General features: G+C 49.3%; 1 protein-coding gene and 1 pseudogene across 11 annotated transcripts in view; both read left to right on the plus strand.

The window, feature by feature from the left end:
- SYNE3 (spectrin repeat containing nuclear envelope family member 3) overlaps positions 1 to 18005 on the plus strand; it is a 124930-nt gene extending 106925 nt beyond the window's left edge. For all 10 annotated transcript variants that reach the window (XM_050799021.1, XM_050799028.1, XM_050799023.1 and 7 more), the window contains one exon: positions 6884 to 18005. In XM_050799021.1, coding sequence (XP_050654978.1) covers positions 6884 to 7084 — 201 coding nt within the window. In that variant the 3' untranslated portion in view covers positions 7085 to 18005. The remainder of the gene's footprint in view (positions 1 to 6883) is intronic.
- Positions 12924 to 18005, plus strand: LOC126959117 (putative uncharacterized protein encoded by LINC00341; annotated as a pseudogene). The gene is made up of 3 exons (XR_007727485.1): positions 12924 to 12983; positions 15071 to 15142; positions 15314 to 18005. The product of XR_007727485.1 is annotated as a putative uncharacterized protein encoded by LINC00341 (transcript).
- Positions 18006 to 20378: the final 2373 nt, after the last annotated feature.

The following is a 20378-nucleotide window of genomic DNA, read 5'->3' on the forward strand; positions in this document are numbered from 1 at the left end:
CTCACTCTGTCACCCAGGCTGGAGTGCAGTGGTGCAATCTCTGCTCACTGCAACCTCTACCTCCCAGGTTCAAGCAATTCTTCTGCCCCAGCCTCCCGAGTAGCTGGAATTACAGGTGCCTGCCACCACACCGGGCTAGGTTTTTTTTTTTTTTTTTTTTTTTTTTTGTATTTTTAGTAGAGATATGGTTTCACCATGTTGGTCAGGCTGGTCTCAAACTCCTGACCTCAAGTGATCTGCCTGCCTCGGCCTCTCAAAGTGCTGGGATTACAGGCATGAGCCACTGCGCCTGTCCAATAGCGCATTTCTTTTGACCACTGAATTATATTCCATTGTCTGGACGTACCACTTACAGTCTTACTGGTAGATTTTTTTTTCTCAGTCCAGGATCCAATCCAAGATCACACATCGCATTTATTGTCACATCTCTGTTTTCCTCCAGTCTGGCCCAGTTCCTCAGTTTTTCCTAATTCTTCTTGACCTTGACCTTTTTGAGTACAGGCTGGACAGTTTGTGGAACATCCCTCGGTTTGGGTTTCCCTGCTGTTTCCTTGTGATTGGATTTGGTGATGGGTTCCTGGCAGGAATGTCACAGAGTGGTGCTGTGGTTTACTTGTGCCTCTTATCAGGAGACACATGGCGTCAGTATGTCGCACATGGGCTGTGTTCACTCTGATCATCAGTTAAGAGTGGGAGGGATTACATTGGGAGTTATACCTGTTGTAAATGACGAGTTGATGGGTGCTGACGAGTTGATGGGTGCAGCATACCAACATGCCACAAGTATACATATGTAACAAACGTGCACATTGTGCACATGTACCCTAGAACTTAAAGTATAATTTAAAAAAAGAAGAAAAAAAAAAGAAAAAAAAGTGGCTGCCCTTAGGGAGCTTCTCCCTGTGAAGTTCCTACCATTGCTTTTGTAATGGATAAGTAGTGACCTGTAGGGGCTGGGTAGAGGCACTAGAAATACAATACCTCTTTCTTCTTGGGTGGTATCGTCAGGTTCTCCAGGACCTGTCCCTCTCCTGGGTCACTCTCCCTGGCACCTCCTTCCATGCCTGTGGTTTGCACACTATCTTGTGGGTAACTCTCCCTGGCATCTCCTCCCATGCCTGTGGTTCATGCACCATCCGGTAGGTGGCTCTCCCTGGCACCTCCTTCCAGGCCTCTGGTTTATGTACTATCTCTTGGGTCATTCTCTTCTCGGCATCTCCTCCCACACCTGTGGCTTTCTGCACCGTCTCGTAGGTGACTCTCCCTGGTACCTCCTTCCACGCCCGTGGTTATGCACCGTCTTCAAGCTGTGTGAGCTCTTGCTTCATCTCTAATGCAGGTCTGTCCTTCTAGCCTCAGTCCTACAACCTCAACTGCCCACTAGATGCTTCCTTGGGGGCCCTGCAGCTGACTCAGTGGGCCTCCTCCACCGTCCTGCACTTGGTGCCAGCCTGGAAGCATCTTTGCGGTGGGTACTGAGACCTGGACAGGTCCTGGGTAAGACCCTTAACCTCAGTGGTGATGGGATGTGACTTCCTCTCTCTAGGCCCCAGGTCAGAGCACACCCACCCTCCACAGATCCGGGTTGAACAACAGAGGCCCCAGATACTTTTGTTGTTGTTTTATTTGTTGTTTCTTGTGAGAAATGCCACGTGGGATAGTAGGAAGAGCCTGGGCTCTTGACTGACACTGGAGAGCTGAGCCTATCTGTGTGACCTTGGACTGGGTACTCTCCCAGCCTCAGTTTCTTCCTTTGTAAAATGGGCATAGGAAAGTCGGCCTCACAGAGATGCTCAAGGTGCCCAGGAGGCCGCTGAGTGAGGTGAAGAGCAGAGCTCAGGACCTTTGGGGGTGTGTTTAGTGAGTTCACTAACAAGTGGAGCCCAGACGTCCTGGTGAACCATAGGCACAGTGAGAACAGCTCGCAGATAGCAGGTGCCCGTGTCTCTGGGGTGGCCTCTGATGTATTGAGGGAGAAGCGAATGGCCAGAGGTGCAGGGAGGGAAGGAGCCTTATATTCATGGTTTCATTCATTCAGCAAATATTTACTGAGCACTGCTGAGGATACAGTAAAGTACAAGACTAATGTGGACCCCGCCTCCGAGGAGTTAAGGGCAGCACAGATCTTAATCAGTGATCCAGAGGAAAGGGTGCCCTGAGGATGTGTAAGGCCAGGGAAGGTCTCCTGGAGGAAGTGACTCAGGGTGAGATTACAATGGTCAGTCAGCACTAACCAGGTGGAGTGGAGAAAGAAGGGCAATGAGCATTCCAGACACAAGGGACAGCCCGTGCAAAGGCCCTGCGGCAATAAGGCATGAGGGTCTTTAAGGAGCTGAGAGATGGCATTTAAGGAGGGCAGTGCTTTCTTCCCTGATAGGACTGAAGGTGATGATGGTGCCTAATCCCTGCATCCCTGGTGGAGGGGAAGCTTGTGGGACTTGCAGGAGCTGCCTCTCTGCCCACACCCATCAGCCAGAGGAGAAAGGAAGTGAGCCTTTGTTGGGTGCCTACTGTGCCTTTTATGCATAGCATGCATTGCTTCATTTATCCTTCCTACATTGGTAGGCAAGTGTCACTGTCTCCCAACAGAGAAGAAACTGAGGCTCTGAGAGGCTAAGCAACATGCCCTAGATCACACAGCTAGAAAGTGGTAGAGTCAGGGTTAGAACCCAAGACTCCAAACCTTTTATTTTCCCCACATCCCATTTCACCAGTGGTAGAAGATTAGGTCTCATGGACTGTGATGAACTCTAGCCTGCGATCCTCAGAAATCTGGAGTCTCAGGATCATCATGTAAGACCTTGGAGGACTCTTGGTCAGAGCCTCTGATGAGTATGTTAACTCCTCTACTCCATCCCCACCCCCATGGGCTCATCGACCCCTGCTTCCCTACCCTCAGGGATGGTGTATTAGTCCGTTTTCATGCTGTTGATAAAGACATACCCAAGACTGGGTAATTCATAAAGAAAAGGAGGTTTAATGAACTCACAGTTCCACGTGGCTGGGGAGGCCTCACAATTATGGCAGAAGAAAGGCATGTCTTACATGGCAGCAGACAAGAGAGAATGGGAGCCAAGTGAAAGAGGAAATCCCTTATAAAACCATCAGATCTTGTGAGACTTATTCACTACCACGAGAACAGTATGGGGGAAACTGCCCCCGTGATTCAATTATCTCCTACTGGGTCCTTCCCACAACACATGGGAATTATGGGAACTATAATTGAAGATGAGATTTGGGTGGGGACACAGCCAAACCATATCCGATGGGGAGCTTATAACTTCCTGAGGAAGCCCTTTCTCTCTTTGGAAAAGCCAAGATTGCCATTTTTCTTGTTGGCTTCTTAGAGGGTTGTATATGTGTGTGTGTCTGTGTTTGTATGGATGTGTGTGTGTGTGTGTTTCTAAGCATTTAGAAACATATTGAAAGATGTCTTTTTTAAAGAGCATTTTGGAATCCAGGGACCTTTAAGTGAGGATGTGAGCTCTAAGTAAACAGGCACTGGGCAGGCTGCAGGAATCCTTTGAGAAGACCACCCCTTGTCAACACTTGTATATGTAAACACTTTTTGGACCTTCAAAGATGTTTTTCCCAGAGGATCACGGCCAAGGCACAACCCCTGTCTTGAAGAAGCAAAGTGTTAGCTCTGAGAATGGAGGGGCAAATAAAAAAGGACACTTGTAAGCAGACCCTCCATTTGGGAGATCCTTAATTACAGGCTGTTAGTTGCAGTGAAAACCCACACCAGGTGGCCCTGCAGCTCATTGTCTTTTACCTCTTTTCCCTCTCCCTGGATGGGTCACATGTGTCAGAGATTTGGCTCCACCCAGCCCAGCAGTTGTGGGAAGAGCCACCGTCTCTGTGAACTCACACTCATTAAACAATGTGTCACCCCCTACCCTCCGCTCCCAAAGTCACCGCTGAAATACATGCAGCCAAGAGTACTTATTCATTGTTATAAGCAGCCTGTTTCATAAAATCAGTGTTTAAGGACTTTGGTGAGTGAACATATTTGAGGCTGCAGGCCCAGGGTTAAGTGTTATCATCTGGAGGAGATACTTGGAGCAGGGGAATACATGAGTTGACTCAGAGAGGAGAGGTAGAGAGACAGAACTGCCCAGGTTAGAACCTCCCAGGAACATTTGCATTTAACAGTGCTTCTTCATCACCATCGTCACCGTCACTACCACCACTACTGCCATCACCACCACCATTGCCATCACCCTTAACACCATTGCCCTCACCTTCACCACCACCACCGTCTTCACCTCTATCACCATCACAACTATCACCATCACCACCACCATCACCATCACCATCATCCTTACCACCATTACCGTCACCATCACTACCACCACCATCTCTACCTCCATCATCATCATTACTATCACCATCACCAACACCATCAATCTTACCACCATTACCCTCACCATTATCACCACCACCAGCTGTATCTTCATCATCATCACTATCACCACCACCACCATCTGTATCTCCATCATCATCACTATCACCATCACCACCACCATCACCAACACCATCATTCTCACCACCATTACCCTCACCATCACCACCACCACCATCTCTACCTCCATCATCATCACCATCACCATCACCATCATCCTTACCACCATTACCCTCACCATCACCACCACCACCATCTCTACCTCCATCATCATCACTATCACCATCACCATCATCCTTACCACCATTATCCTCACCATCGCCACCACCACATCGCTACCTCCATCATCATCACTATCACCATCACCATCATCCTTACCACCATTATCCTCACCATCGCCACCACCACCATCTCTACCTCCATCATCATCACTATCACCATCACCATCATCCTTACCACCATTATCCTCACCATCACCACCACCACCATCTCTACCTCCATCATCATCACTATCACCATCACCACCACCATCACCATCACCATCATCCTTACCACCGTCACCCTCACCATCATGACCACCGCCACCATCACTCTCATCATTACCATCACCATCATCACCATCACTATCATCACTATCACTCACACTTAAAATCACCATCACAGTCACCACCATCCCCATCACCATCACCATGATCATCACCATTTTCACCATTACCATGGTCATTATCACCATCGTCACCACCTTACTGTCACCACCCCACCCCCACCCCACCACCATTAGCATCATGATCATTATCACCATCACCACCATCATCAAGCATCACTGTCATCATTGCCCTCACCTCCATCACCATGGTCACGATCACTATCATCATCACGGGACTGTGGCTTTTGGTGTCCTGGAGGGTGAACCTCGGTTCTTCAGGGAGCCAGCACATATATTCTATGATAATAGTACTAGTGCTATGATTACTAATATTAATAGTAATGAATGTTACTAACAGTTACTAATTGCTAGCACGATTATTATAAATAATTACTAATAGTACTAATAGTAAGAACTGGTACATTTATCAATCGAGGCATAAATATACTTTTGCTTTGAGCCCTCACCACAGCCCAGCAAATAGGGGTAGGTATTTGATCGCCATTTTGCAGAGCAGGAAACAGAAGATCCAATATTGATTTGCCCAAGGACACATAGCTGTTGAGTAACAGAGTCTGGGTGGGGACCTGGTCTGCTAGGATCCTAAAAGCTGGGCTCATCCTGCACTCTGCAGCATCTTGACCATGAGGGCCTCACTTTTCTGAGTGACCAGCTCTTTCCCTGCACTCCTTGGCAGTCAGACATCCATGAAGCCAAAACCCCGCCAGTCCCTCCAGAATTTAGAAAATATTTTCTTGACCACTTTCAGGGATATTGTAGCAGAGAAGTCCATTAGGCATTTGGACTTGTGAGACTGACCTTTATGTGATACTGATGGCGATGGTGATGGTGATGAAATTGATGATGAAATAAAAGGAGGAGGAGGAAGAAGGGGAGAAGAGGGAAGGGGAGAGGGAGGAAAAGGAAGAGAGGGGCTGGGCACGGTGGCTCACACCTATAATCCCAGCACTTTGGGAGGCTGAGGAGGGTGGATCATGAGGTCAGCATTCAAGACCAGCATGGCCAACATTGTGAAACCCCATCTCTACTAAAAATACAAAAAAAAAAAAAAAATAGTTGGGTGTAGTGGCAGGCGCCTGTAATCCCAGCTACCTGGGAGGCTGAGGGAGAGAACTGCTTGAACCTGGGAGGTGGAGGTTGCAGTGAGCTGAGATCACGCCACTGAACTCCAGCCTGGGTGACAGAGTGAGACTTCACCTCAAAAAAAGAAAAAAAGAAAAAGAAAAGAAAAGAAAAGGAAGAGGGGAAGGAGAAAGAGGAAACAGGGAAGAAAGACAGGAGGAAGAAACTGATGATGGTGAACTTGATGGTGGTGGTGATGGTGATGACGATGATTTAGATGGTGACAATATTAAGGATGTGTACTAATAATGACAGCAGCTGGTACATACCTACTATGTGCCAGGCTCTGCCTCATTGGATCCTCATGACAACTCTGTCGTGTAGGTACCATTATTGCCTCTATCTGTAGACGAGAAACTTGAGGTTCAGAGAAGTCAGGTGACCTTAGGATTCATAGCCAGCCCTCTGCTACACCAGGCAAGCAAAGATATATGTCACAATGGCAGAGCCTGCAACTGTATTTTCTGTTCTTCCTTTCATGCCTTGAATGCTTTGGGAAAACTGCAGAAACCTTTGTTTCTGGCAAAACTTACATTAGCCCCATTTCACCGATGAGAACACGGAGACATGTACTGTCATACAGTCAGTTCAGTGCCATCGCCGCTCCTGGCATCCTCCTCGCCCCCTGAACCTGCCCCCCACCCCCAGAGTCCCCCAGCCCACTCACCTGTGCTGTGTTGGTTCCGCAGACTCGGCGGTGGCGAGGACTGGGCTCCCTCTTCCGGAGGGTGTGCTGTGTGGCGCTCCCACTGCAGCTGCTTCTGCTGCTGTTCCTCCTCCTGCTGTTCCTGCTCCCCATCAGGGAAGAGGACCGCAGCTGCACCCTGGCCAACAACTTCGCCCGCTCCTTCACGCTCATGCTGCGCTACAATGGCCCGCCACCCACCTAACCCGCTGGGGCACACAGGTGACTTTGTTCTCCAACCTCCAGCAGTCCCAGGGCCCCTCCTGAGGATGCCCGCCAGGGAAACTGGAAACAGGGGCAGGCCAAAGACTGCAGAGCTGCATCCATATCAGTGCTGTGTCAGCATTCCCAGAACAGACTTACTTTTTATACAGTGTTGTCTTAGTCTATTTATACCAAATGTGTACTACATGTGACTAGGGAACAATGTCTAGAATTTTTATATGATCTGTATGTAAATGCTCAGTATGTATTGTTTCATATATGAGGTCTATCTGGAGTTGGGAAGATTCCTAGCAGTGTCTCCCTCCAATGGGATTTTGTGGTATTGTTGACTTGGTCTGCAGTCAACTCTAGAAAGCAAGAACAATAACCTGTCACTTTCATGGCAACCTCTTCTCCAAAGCCAATCCCAGAACTCGGATGTAATGAAAGGCCTCTGAGCTGCAACGCGGAAGAGCGGCACAGACCCTCACTCGGCGCCCAGCGACTCTGGCTTTATGCATAATGAGAACAAGTATGCTTGTCTAGTTTTAACAACCACAGAGAGTAGCTGCCACGTACGAGAACTAGAAATGGCAATGACCAGAGGCAGGTACAGTGATAGCAGTGACAAGTGACAGAGCGATATCAAGGGAGAAAAAGAAGAGCTGCAGAGAGCAGATCCCTGAACTAAGAAAGTACAGCCGCGTGGAGGCATCGCGTGCGGGAGCCCTAACCCCAGCTCTCAGCGGCTTCTGACCTATGAGGACTGTCCCTGGTGATGACACCGAGCCCCCGTGAAACGGTGAGATCCTGTGCTGTGTGTTTCATTCAGGGAGAAAGGGAAGAAGACAGGCTTTATTTTTAAGATTTCCATGCAGAATGGTGAGGCACACTCTGTGAGCAGCACCCACTAGCAGTGCCCAGGAAAGATGCATTTCCTCTGTCGCTCTTGGACTGAGTTTTCATCATCGAGAGCTCAAGCTGCAGGACAGAAGGGAAGCGTCTGCCATGCCAGGGGCCAGGGATCGAGGGTCCAGGACAGAGGTGAGAGAATCTGCTTTGGAGTTCGGCCTGTCTCAAGGGCTCTCCTTCCCCTTCCCAGAAAGGACTCTGGAGACAGCAGGTCCATGGGGCCAAGGAGGTCTCATGTGCATTCTCATATGGGACTAGGGCCCAGGCCACCCAAAACCAGGCCCTCTCCAGCCAGGTGTAGGCGAGCTGGGCTCCATGCACCACCTGAGCTGGGGCTGTGGTGACTCCACGTGAGTTCCCAAGGCCAGAAACTCATCCCTTCCTTGCCAGGGAACTCTGGGATGGTTCCTAAGTGCTTAGCAACTGGATCATGTTTGTTCTAAATCAACACTAAATTTTCCCCTTAAAAAAAATACTTCATGCCCACTCTTTACAAATGCATTTTGTCTGTTCAACTACAAATAGGAGCTTCAGAGGGGATTTCCTTGGACTTCTATCTGGCTTTGGAATCATAAGGTATTATAGACCCAGAAAGGCCCTTTAAGTAAAGAGGAAACTGAGGCCCTAAGAGGGCCTGACGCCCAGCACCACTGCTGTCTCACACACACTGACCGTTGGCCTTTCACCGTGAGCTCTGCCCTTGGGAGCCCCGGCCCTCGGCAACCAGGATATTCACAGGCAGGAAACCCGTGCTGCCAAGGAGAGCCCTCGGGCCTGACTCAGAAAGCGTACTTTTGTTTTTCTTTTAACTCGCCTGTATTTGTTACAGCTTTAATCAGAATGTGACTTGGGAAGTATATTTCCATCCACAAGCCTGGCTCTGAGTTATTATTATTATTATTGTTATTATTATTATTGAGATGGAGTTTCGCTCTTTTTGCCCAGGCGGGAGTGCAGTGATGCGATCTCGGCTGACTGCAACCTCCGCCTCCCAGGTTCAAGTGATTCTCCTGTCTCAGCCTCCCGAATAGCTGGGATGACAGGCATCTGCCACCACACCCAGCTAATTTTTGTATTTTTAGTAGAGACGGGGTTTCACCATGTTGGCCAGGCTGATCTCGAACTCCTGACCTCAGGTGATCTGCCCGCCTCAGCCTCTCAAAGTGTGGGATTACAGGCATGAGCCACCATGCCTGGCCTTTTTTTTTTTTTTTTTTTAAAACAGCTTTATGATAAGCTGTAGGCTTATAATTCTGCTCCTCCAAACAATACTTTTCTCTGGAAAACAAGCCCTGTGGACGCTCCATCCTTCCATCAAGTTCCTTCCCTCAAGTTGCTTCAGTTTAACTTATTTCTACAGGACCAGTACATGCAGAATTGGCAACTACAGGGGATGAAAAGTTCAAAAAGTAGATCCTACAACCCTGTGGCTTGGTTTCCAAATATCTGGAGAAATATGTGATTTCATGGAAGAAGAGAAAGCACACTTTTCTCCAGATATCTGGAAACCGAGCCAGAGGGCCGTTCTCTGCAGGTGACCATCTTACTGGAAAACCAGGGGCTGAGCGAGCCCAGGCAGCCATGCACAGATGTCCAGTCCTGGAAGTCAGAGCTGTGGTGCAGGGGGGCTTGCCAGGTTTCTACTCTCCTGTGTCACAGGTGAGAAAGCTGAGGCCCGGAACGGGGAAGAAACTGATCCATGGCCACACAGTGAGACACAGCAAGGCCAGAGCCCAACTGGCCGCCACGGCCCTCAGGCGGTGCCCTGCTCACTGTGGTGTGATCCCTGCGTGTCGGCAACTACAGGAACAAAACAGCCACCGGGCATGTGTGCAGCCTGTCACATATTGCACATACTGGGGAGGGAGGAGCTGGAACATGCGGGCGGGGATGGGGATATCTACCTATATTTTTAAATTTTGATAATGATGCCATCAAGTCTGCTTGTCTGCATAACTGTTTTTTAAAAAAGAATTGCTATTTTCAGTACTTTCTTATAAATATACTTGTAATATGATGTAACAGCCCAATTACTGGTGCTTCCACGTGCGAGTGCAGTCTCCTTTGCTTAAAGTCGAGCCAGGCGATTGTTCTTATGACTTTAGTTTCTAGCCTCTTTAACAGCCATGCAGAGCTTTAGGTGCTGCTTGAAAAGGTGGCGCTGTGGCACGTGTGTGTGTGTGTGTGTGTGTGTCTTGTTCATCTGTCTCCAAAATGAAAGGGGTCTTAGAGTTTATAAGAACTGGTACTCTGATGGCCCAACACAGGGTGTGTGTGTGCGTGTGTGTGTGTGTCACAGAGAGAGAGACAGGAGGGGAGGGGAGGAGGGAGAGCGCGCCACCAGTGGGTCGGTTGATGAATTAGTTATCCCCGCTTACTTGTCCCTCCTACCCCTTTCTTAACCCATTTTCTATATGTGGAAAGGCACACGTAGCACCCAGAGGGTGTTTAAAAAGAAGAGCTGGGAGTGGGTGGGATGGGCAGGTACTGACAGCACATGAAGCCAGGACCCTGGGAGGTGCTCAGTAGTGGCAGGACAGAGGGAACACTGACAAGGGAGACAAAGAACGTGATCCCTTTGGTGCTCGTGGGTGCGTGACCCCCTTGGGTGGCACTTTGCAGTCTCGCTTTGTGTAATTCCCCCACGGACACCTGCCCCCAGGGCTTGATACTGTTTTACCCCCATGTTTGAGATGGAACACTGAGGCTTAAAGATATGAAGGCTCTTGCTCATGCTGCAGTGGGTCCAAACCCACAACATGGGGCAATGAGGACCCCAAAGCCCAGGCTGGAGGGGGGCTTGAGGCCGGTTCTACCAGGTTGCAGTCTCTGTAGCCTCTGGGAATGGAGTTCCCTGGGCAAGCAGGCAGAACTCCCTGCCCATCAGCTTGCCTGGGACATGGGCAGAGTGGAGCATCCATATGTTTCCCCGAGGGACTGGCCCTCAGCTCTGAGATGAGTCGCCACCAGCAGCACGTTCCCCTGGGCCATCCATCATTATCTTCACATTGCTCACCTGGAAGATGAGCCCCTCTAATGTCTCACGATGAGGTCCTCAGTCATGAATGACAGAACTCCACACCCCCAATGCCCAGCACAGGATAAGAGCTTTGGCTGTGCTTTGTTGAATTACATTAAAAACCCAAAGGCAAATGTGTTTCCTGACACCCAACTCCCTTCCAGAGGAAATGGGTCATGGATGACCTGACCCAATTCCATCTCTCAGGCCCCGTTTGCCTCGGGCAGGTGGCTGGAGCTCCCTGCAGGGCCCAGGGGTCCAAAGATGCTTGTCTCCGGGCAGCTTCAGGGGAAGGAAGCTGGGGACCCTCTGCAGCCTGGGGGCCACAGAGAATGACAGGCAGAGGGCAGAAAAAGGCCTGAAGGTGGGCAGTTTGTGCTAACCAGGGGTTCCCTAATGGATCTTACTGCTGGCAAACGGGGACCGGCGGCATCATCCTGCCCTGCTTTGCAGGGGATGGGAGGCTGGGGCTGCCCACAGTTAGGGAGTAAAGAGGGGATCTTAACTCTTCCATTAGACTGGAGCCAGGCCTGACTGGGAGGCCGGGAGGCTTTGCAGATGCTTTGGGGACCTGCACTTTATGCTGGTCTGGCTGGAGAGGGCAGACAGGGAAGTGGGCCAGAGGGAGTCAAAGGCAAGAGGTGATGTCAGGCTCGATGCACTGAACTGTGTTCTTAAAAGTGGTTAAGATGCTAAATTTTATGTTATGTTTATTTTACCACAATTTGAGGGTGAGAGGAGAGAGAGAGAGAGTGAGGGCAAAAGAGAAAGAGAGAGAGAAGAGAGAGAAAAGGAGGGAGGGAGGGAGGGAAGGATAGTGAGAGAGAAGAAGAGAATGGGAATGACAGGCTGTACCTTCATGGTTCCCAACTTTCCTCCAAGGACAAGCACTAGTGGCAAGCTTTCACTGACCAAAGGCGAGTGAAACAATATGAGGGAACGCCTTGAGTTTTTCTTTCTATAGGATTTATTTCACCCAAATGCTGACTCTTCATTCTAGGATTATGTTCTTCCTACTTCAAGGGTGCTCAATGGCCTTTAGGAAATGAGGAATGGGTAAAGGTGGCTCTGTCTTCTTTGATGGTTTCTATTGTGTTTTGGGAGCCCTCACTGGACAAAATAAAAAGTTGCCAACTCTATGTTGGTTTTGCTCCCAATACAGTGTTCTTCCTGAAAACACATGCCGTCTGAAAGTTTGGGAACCCGGGAGATGGTTGGGAGAAGAGAGCAGCTTGAGGATTGCTTAGTGCAGGAGTCCCCGAGGGAGAGAAGGAAAGAGAAATGGGAAGAGGGACATTACGGAAATTTGTGTCAACCGGGCTCAGCGGAGGCCAGGAGCCTGCCAGCTGTGGCCCCCCCCAAAAAAACAAAACAAAAAACCAGGTGCTCACTGGCCCTGCCTTCCCATTGGCCATTTGGATGCTGTCCGGGGTCTGCGGCTTTCTCTCTTCTGGTTGGTGGGCAGACGTGCCCTGTGCCTCTTTGCATCTTAATCCAATGCAACAAGCATTCTCCAGCCTGTGTCAGGCTTTGTGCTGGGAGATTTGGGGTGAGCAAAGCCCAGTCCCTGCCCTCAGGGTGCTCGCAGATGAAGAAAAGGGTTTGTGCCATTGAAGATGCCCATCTGGATTGCGGTCATTGCCCTTGACTTTGCCTATCTGCCTCTCCAGAGGGGGCAGGCCCACTTCACAGAAACTGGAAGAGTCACACGGGGCAGACAGTGGGAGAGCTCAGGACAGGGCATGAGAGTGTCTTGCTGCCTCTTGGAGGCCACCATCATGACTATGAACCATGCTGGGCAGAGGAAATGGGTCAAGGCGGCCAGGGCAGCCTGGCTGGGCAGGGAGAGGACCTGGGCATGGCAGAAGGAGGGGAAAATAGACTGACTCGGCCTCAGGAGGTCAGAAGGATGTTGGGCTGTGCTGAGTCTCAGAACAACACAGCTTGGGAGGCTCCTGGAGGCTTCAAGGTGAGGCCCAAGGCTAAGGCAGTGGATGTTGATTGTCATTTCCATTACTCCAAAGCCCATTTTTCCCCACTGGGGATTGTCTGGGTTGGCATGTACATCCCAGTGACCAATGTGTCCATGCTCAAGGATAATCTCTTGCCCTTTTCTGCCCCCTGCCTAGGATTTCTCCTCAGAGGAGGGGAGCTGAAGGACCCCCCAGGGAGGCTGTGCCTGTGGCTGTCACCCCAAGGTGCCAGAGGCTTCCTTTGGATTCTATAATCAGAGTATTTTTCACTGGTGTCTGTAGTGATCGCCAGGGAGCCTCTGTGTCCATAGCCCAGTGGGATCCTGCCCTAATTCCCTCTCTCATGGGGACTCAGCCAATTCTCACCCCAATCTGATTGTCACCAGTCTAGGTCAGCATTGGAGGGAGGTGTGGGCAACTACAGCCCTTGCTGCTTCCAAGACAGACATCAATAGTTGATCACCAACCTTTCCCACTCCCTACTCTCCAGCCCAATGAACATCACAGTCCTCAAAACCACTCCAAGCAGCTGCCAATCAATCATATTTGCATGTGAGCAAAACCTGTTTGACATCCGTACACCTGTACCAGCCCTCTTGGAAAGCTCTCAATTCTGGCCTCCTTTTCTTTTCTTTCTTTTTTTTTTTTTTTTTTTGAATGTATGTTAAAATTAGGATGTTCCCAATCAAAAATCACTTTTCCTTCATCTAGTACTTGGGTGAGACAAACTAGCCCCGGAAAGCAGACAATGGGATAAACTGCCAGGTAGGACTTTTAGGGGAGGCAAAATGGATTAGGAAATGCTAAGTTCTCTGTTGAAGGAGGATACCTGGATTTTTTTAGGCTGTCAGAGGTGGAGGGCTTCCATAGACTGTCTTGTTCCAACTTTGTACCCATTTTACAGGTTAGGACTCTGAGACCTCAGTAGTTCTTGTTTGGCCAGTGAGCTCGGGGAGTTAGTTCCAGGAGTGGGGGTCGGTCTCTGCACCCTCTGGATGACAAGGTAACATTGCTCAGCACTAGACAGGGTTGAGTTGGACCTCCGCTGCTGATGGGCTGTGTGACCTTGGGCCAGTTCCTTGCCACCTCCCCGCACCTAATGATAAGGAGGGAAGTCAGTCCTGGAACGTCTAGTGCTCCTTGAAATATTAGGAATTCTAGGAGGGTGCAGGTGGGCTCACATCTGGAAGAGAAATCCCTAGATTCAGCCACAAGTAACAGAATCCCTCCTCCCCCGACCAACTTTGGCTTAAACCAATGAGAGACTTTACTTTTCTCTCCTCCTGAGAAGTCTAGAGATAGGCGGTTGCTGGTGTCGTCTCCTCAGCTTGTGGATGTCAGAGCCAAGGCTTTGCAACTCTCTTTCCTTTATATCACAGTCACTTCATGGCCCAGGATGCTTGCTGTACCTCCAATTTTTCATCTGGGTTCCAGGCAGGAAGGAGGGGAGTGAGTTAGATGAATCTGCCCTCCTCATGAGGAGTTTTCCTAGAAGCTCCACCAGCCACTTCGGTTCTCATCTTGTTGGCCAGGATGGTGTCACATGTTTTCCCCACATCTGCAAGGAGTCTGGGAACATGCACCCAAAAAGATGGGAGCCTTCTAGTAAGAATGAAGGGTAGGGTGGCTTGGAGTGGGACTTAGCTGTCTCTGCTACAGTTGGAGGAAAAAACCGGGGTTTGTCCTGACCCTCCATGCCTTGGCCGTATGCTCCTTATGCGGAACTTGAAGGCATCATCCATCATCCTTGCAGGCCTCCACCATGGCCTGCCACCTCGTCTCAGGGGTCCCTGAGTCCTACAGGTCTACCCAAAGGCATTGTAGACATTCTTCCTGCAAGACTTGGGAACCGACAAATAGGTGTGCCCTGCTTGCTAGAGTTTTTGTGCAGGAACAGCCCCTCCCGTCTTTGTCCTGGCCGTGAGCACCAGGGCTAAGCTTTTGAACACTTCCTTTATGTTTGGATTCAGCCCAGGCAATGCATATTTGCTTTCATTTCTTCTTGAGCTTGAGAAGCTCCTGGGTGCAAATCTTGGAAAATGAGGATCTCTGAGCCCTTCTAGGCCAGCCCTTTGTTTTCTAGCAGACAATTGAGGCTTTGAAAGGGAAAGTGGGTGCGGGCACCCCACAGGTGGCCCTCATCACCCAATTGCCAGTGCCTGCAGGCTCCTTCAGCAGAGGCCCAGAGTCAAAGAGGACTTAAAACCAGCTGTCATTTCTCTCTTAGCTTCTGTGTATGAGAGAAACGCCTTCTGTTTTTCAAAGTAAGAACAAGGAGGAATTTGTTTCTAAAAGAACATTAAAACACAGGCTCGGGGTTTAAAAGCAAGTGGTTCAGCGGGATGTTCAGGGCCTTAAAACACAGTCAGCGGGACTCAGCATCTCCCAGCGCCTGCTCTCCGGTTGTCATGGTAACACCATCCCCAACCCAACCACCTTGTCCAGCCGGGAGACAGCAATCACAAGGAGGGACCTCAGTTTCCCCTGAGGATCCTGGGCTTCCTTTCTGAAATGCTTGCTTCTGAGCTCAGCAACCAGGAACACCCGGCCAGCCCATCCCCAGCACCTCTGTGGAGATGAGGGACAAAGTCCTACGGCCAGTCTTCCTGTTCAGATGAGAAAGAGAGGGAAGGAGGCATACCCCGAGGGCCTGTAATATGGTCATGACACTTTCAAAAAGCCTGTGTGCTATGGAGTCATGATCGGAAACCAGGTACAGAAACCAGAGTGCGGAGGGTCAGCAGCCTGCCTCAGAGCAGCCAGCTAGGGGGTGAGTGGTAAATGTGGGACTTGTACCCAGGCAAGACTGACTCCAAGCCCGATGCTCCACTCTATGGAATGTTCCCTGGGCCTCAGTTGCTTTCCTTTCCTTTGCAGGCTGCAGGCTGCTGTCACTCTGGCAGCTGGTAAGCTAGCTGGAGGGCGACATTCCAAAGCAGGGGCAGTAGGGCTTGTGCCCACTCCCGCAGGGAAGTCTGTTGACTCCTACTGCTGACGGGAGCTGGCAACATCAGGATGAGGCCCCAGGGGATGGGAGCAGGTACCCACTGACTGTCTACCTTCCCACTGGAAAAGCACGGACAGGCCAGCGCTTGGGGGGGGCAGGCAGAGGGCAGAGTTGGCTTTGCGTGGTCTCTGCCTGCTGAGCAGCTCCAATTCCTCTCATGGGAGAAACAAGGAGGCAGTCGCTTGTGCATATTCCAGAAGTTTTATTGGGGAGGAGGAAGCAGACAGAGGAAGCTGTGTGTGCGTGTGAGGGAGTGGGCGGCGTGGGAGGGATGCACGCGTATGTGAGCATAACCTGTGCGGGTACTACACACACATCTCCATGCAGAAGCACACCTGGGCAGCCCTGGCTTCCAGCATTGGGCTTCAGCACAACAGACCCCAGCCTGTGGTCTCTCTGAACCCAGGGAGACCGCATTAGGCTCAGGGCGTTTTCCCCGAGGTCCAGAGTTTTATGCCTCTCCCGGGCATTCTCCATAAAGAAGGGAAGGTCAGATGACCCCTTAGATCTGTGTCATCTGGGAATTTCCTTGGGCTGGTTTAGAAACGATGCCCTCTCTTTTTCTCAGGATAGCAGATAACCTGCTGTGAAAGAGGGCTTAATTCTATGGGTCCTAAATTTTCTCCTTTCTCTCTCTCGTTCTGTATGTGTGTGTTAGGAAAAATGGTAAGTTTCCAATACCATCTTTGAGGGAATGATTATGTTTTCCCTCCATTTCAAGTCCAAAAGACCAGAGCCCTCATTCCAAAGGGCATCCACCCAGATAGATTTTTTAGTTTCATTTGTCATCCCTCCCATGGGAGGGCCCCATGTCTCCTCAGAAACCATCCGGGGCCAGGCGCAGTGGCTCACGCCTGTAATCCTAGCACTTTGGGAGGCCGAGGCAGGTGGATCACGAGGTCAGGAGATCGAGACCATCCTGGCTAATACAGTGAAATCCCGTCTCTACTAAAACACAAAAAATTAGCCAGGTGTGGTGGCGGGCGCCTGTAGTCCCAGCTGCTTGGGAGGCTGAGGCAGGAGAATGGCGTGAACCCGGGAGGCAGAGCTTGCAGTGATCCAAGATTGCGCCACTGCACTCCAGCCTGGGCAACAGAGCAAGGGAGTCAAAAAAAAAAAAAAAAAAAAAAAAAAAAAAAACCATGCTGGATGCAGCAGGTGGGGCAGAGTGAGTTTGGCCTGCCCATGACTTCCACCCCTGAGATTGTGAACAAGGAGGTCTGGGGCAATGCTGAGAATGTTTTTGAAGATACTCCCAGATGATGCTGATAATCACACGAGATTGAGTGCTGCGATCGCCTTGAGTCCAACCTCCGCATAAACGCAGTCCTCATAAACAAGTTCACTCTACAAATTCACTCTACCCTAAGCTAAGTCTATGTGAGCAAACTCACTTCATCCTTTGTACCTGGAGACCTGGACCTGATACTGACCTGTTCATGTAGCTGGAATGGTGTATTTCATGCAATGTGGACCAAGCAATGGCATGGTGTGTGTGTGTGTGTCTGTGCGTGTGTGCATGTGTATGCGTGCGCACTTTTGTGTGTATATGTGCATGTAGATGCTGCATAAATGATTTTTGATGTCAAAGGCAAACTCGTTCCATTGTTTTAAATGTTCTATTATGTAAACAATATGCAGAGGGACCATATCTACTCTTGTCATATTATTTGTGATGGTAAAACATGCATTTGCAATAAATTAAGCTTTCTGGGAAGGCAAGCAGTATTGGAGCCAAACGACTGTCTCGGAACATGTGTGTGTTATCTCGGTTCATATCAAGTCCAAAGCCGATGGAGCCTTCCCCGCCATCCAGGGAGGAACACCAGGACCCCAGAGTTTCTTCTTAGTGCTATATTTTAAAGTTGCATTGACGTTTTCCTCCCCTTCCTTTTGTGCAAGTTGGAAGTAGCAGTGTTCTAAAAGATGGTTTGACGTTTTTGCTGTTGTTTTATGTTTTTAAAAATGTATCTGCTTTGTGTTTAGAAATAAAAATCTCTATTTTGGTCTAGGAAATAGTGTGTGGTTTGGAAATTCGTTTTCTGAAGTAAAGGAGTTTGTCCAAGAGGTTATGAGAAGAAAGATGACATGTGGCTGAGGCTGACATTTTAAGATTCTGACTTCCAGTTCAACCTCGTTCATGCGGAGGTTAGACTCAAGGCGACAGCAGCACTCAATCTCACGTGGACATCAGCCTCATCTGGGAGCATCTTCGAAAACATTCTCAGCATCACCCCAGACCTCCTCGTTCACAGTCTCAAGGGTGGGGGTCATGGGCAGGCCAAGTGGATACTGAAAATTCTGAAATGTACTCTGAGTGCATTTTGTAGAGAAACAGCACCCCCAATAGATCCAGGCAGTAGCCCAGATAGAGGTAAAAGGAGGCCTTCCCAGCCATTTCACTCCCAACCCCAGGGATCAAAGCCCCACCAGGACAGTTTGTTTAACAAAGAATTCTTGGGTTTGGCTATCTGGTTTCTTAACTCACAGCGCACTGGAAGCTGCGGAGGAGAAAGGGAGGACTCTGCCGGATGCGGAAGAAGCCAGAGACACCGTCTTGACTTTTGAGGGCAGGTCTAAGAAACCGGCAAGTAAACCCAGGAGCTGCCACAGGCTAACAAAAGCCCCTAACAATGGCCTTGGTTTGCCAAGAAAAGGAAAGTGTCTGTCAGAATCTTCTGCTTACAAAGGCGCAGAAGTATACCCTTCAATTCAGAACACCGTCATTAGAAGGATTTAAAATAAAATGGTTTTGCCTCTTGTTTAATTTGTTCTCCCAAGTGAGAATGTTTTAAAAATCTGCCATTATTTTAATAACGTGTGTAATACGTTTCCTAAGTTTTTCCCATCTCTGTGATCTTAAACCCTTCTCACCCTTTGGGAGGTGGGGCGGGATGGGGGGTGGGGGACTTGAGTGAGAAGCATTGTATCTGTAGCCCCTCACTCCTTACATGACTGGTAAAGCAAGAGACAAAGTTTTAGTCTCCATATGAATTCAAGTGGAGTCCAGAGCAGGGCATGAGGCTTTGAACCACTGGTGCACAAGTTGCTACAGGCTGGAAGTGGTGGCTCATGCTTGTAATCCCAGCACTTTGGGAGGTCGAGGTGGGCAAATCATTTGAGGTCAAGAGTTCAAGATTAACCTGGCCAACATGGTGAAACCCTACCTCTACTAAAGATGCAAAAAAAAAATAGCCGGGTGCAGCAGTGCACACCTGTAGTCCCAGCTACTTGAGAAGCTGAGGCAGGAGAATCGCTTGAACCCAGGAGGTGGAAGTTGCAGTGAGCAAGCCAAGATCACGCCACTGCACTCCAGCCTGGGCAACAGAGTGAGACTCCATCTCAATAATAATAATAATAATAATAATAATAATAATAATTACAGTTTTTGCCATCAAACGTAATAGATTTGGATCTGGTTCAGTGGTGCATGCCCTAGAGTTAAACACCATTCAAATGAGTCTCTGAGTTTTTGACTTGGTGAAGCAGTTCTGTAGAGAAAGGGCAAAGGGTGGGAAATCTGTTCTATTGGGAAGAAGGAGTGGGCCTTGGTTTTTCCATCTGCCTTGTTTAGGTTGCTGGCACTCCTATAGCAGACCCTGCAAATGGAAGAATCACTTTCCACTGTCAGGCTGCAGCGAGACCACTGCTGGCTACAAGGAATTTACAACTGAGGGAGTTGCTGATTTCACCCAGCATATCTGGATCCATTGTCTAAAGTCTTAGAGTAGTGTTAAGTACCCTCCCAGAAACATTTGTGAGTCTCGTGGCCCTGAATAACGAGAACCCTTACCTTCTAAATAGTTGTCCAAAAAATAAAGCAGCATGTTTTTTGAAGAAAGACAGAACTCTGTCCACTGGGGTGCTCTGCCTTTTAGGTCTATATGGAATTGATCACGGCATAGCCCTGTTTAGCTGATCTGAAGAAGTCTTAATCCATATAACATAAAGGTGTGCCACGTGTCATTTATGTTAACTAAACGTGGTATACATGTTTATTTCTACAGCAGAAGCATCAAACCTGGGGTCAGGAACTTCAGGGTTAAAACACTGTTTCAGTGAGAAAACTAGATTCACCCTTCCTTGTTTTAATTTAGCACCTTTTGTGAGAACTCAACCCACTGGGAGAGTAACATTAAACACACACGGTTTCTAAATCTTTACTGAGTTCTCTAGTGTTTCTGGCTGGGCGACTCATTCATTTTTATGACCGTGTGATTTTTTTCACAACCAGGCGTCCCATGGAAATAATTATCTTACCTCAGTTTTCATCCATGGCTTCGAAGCCCAACCATGACACGTTTAATTGGAGAGATTCATCATCTTCTCGTGGAATCCCCTTGGTGAGACTGTTACTCCGCTACTTGGCCCCGCCGGCCTCCTC

Source organism: Macaca thibetana, chromosome 7 (assembly GCF_024542745.1).
Source record: "Macaca thibetana thibetana isolate TM-01 chromosome 7, ASM2454274v1, whole genome shotgun sequence".
Classification (NCBI taxonomy): domain Eukaryota; kingdom Metazoa; phylum Chordata; class Mammalia; order Primates; family Cercopithecidae; genus Macaca; species Macaca thibetana.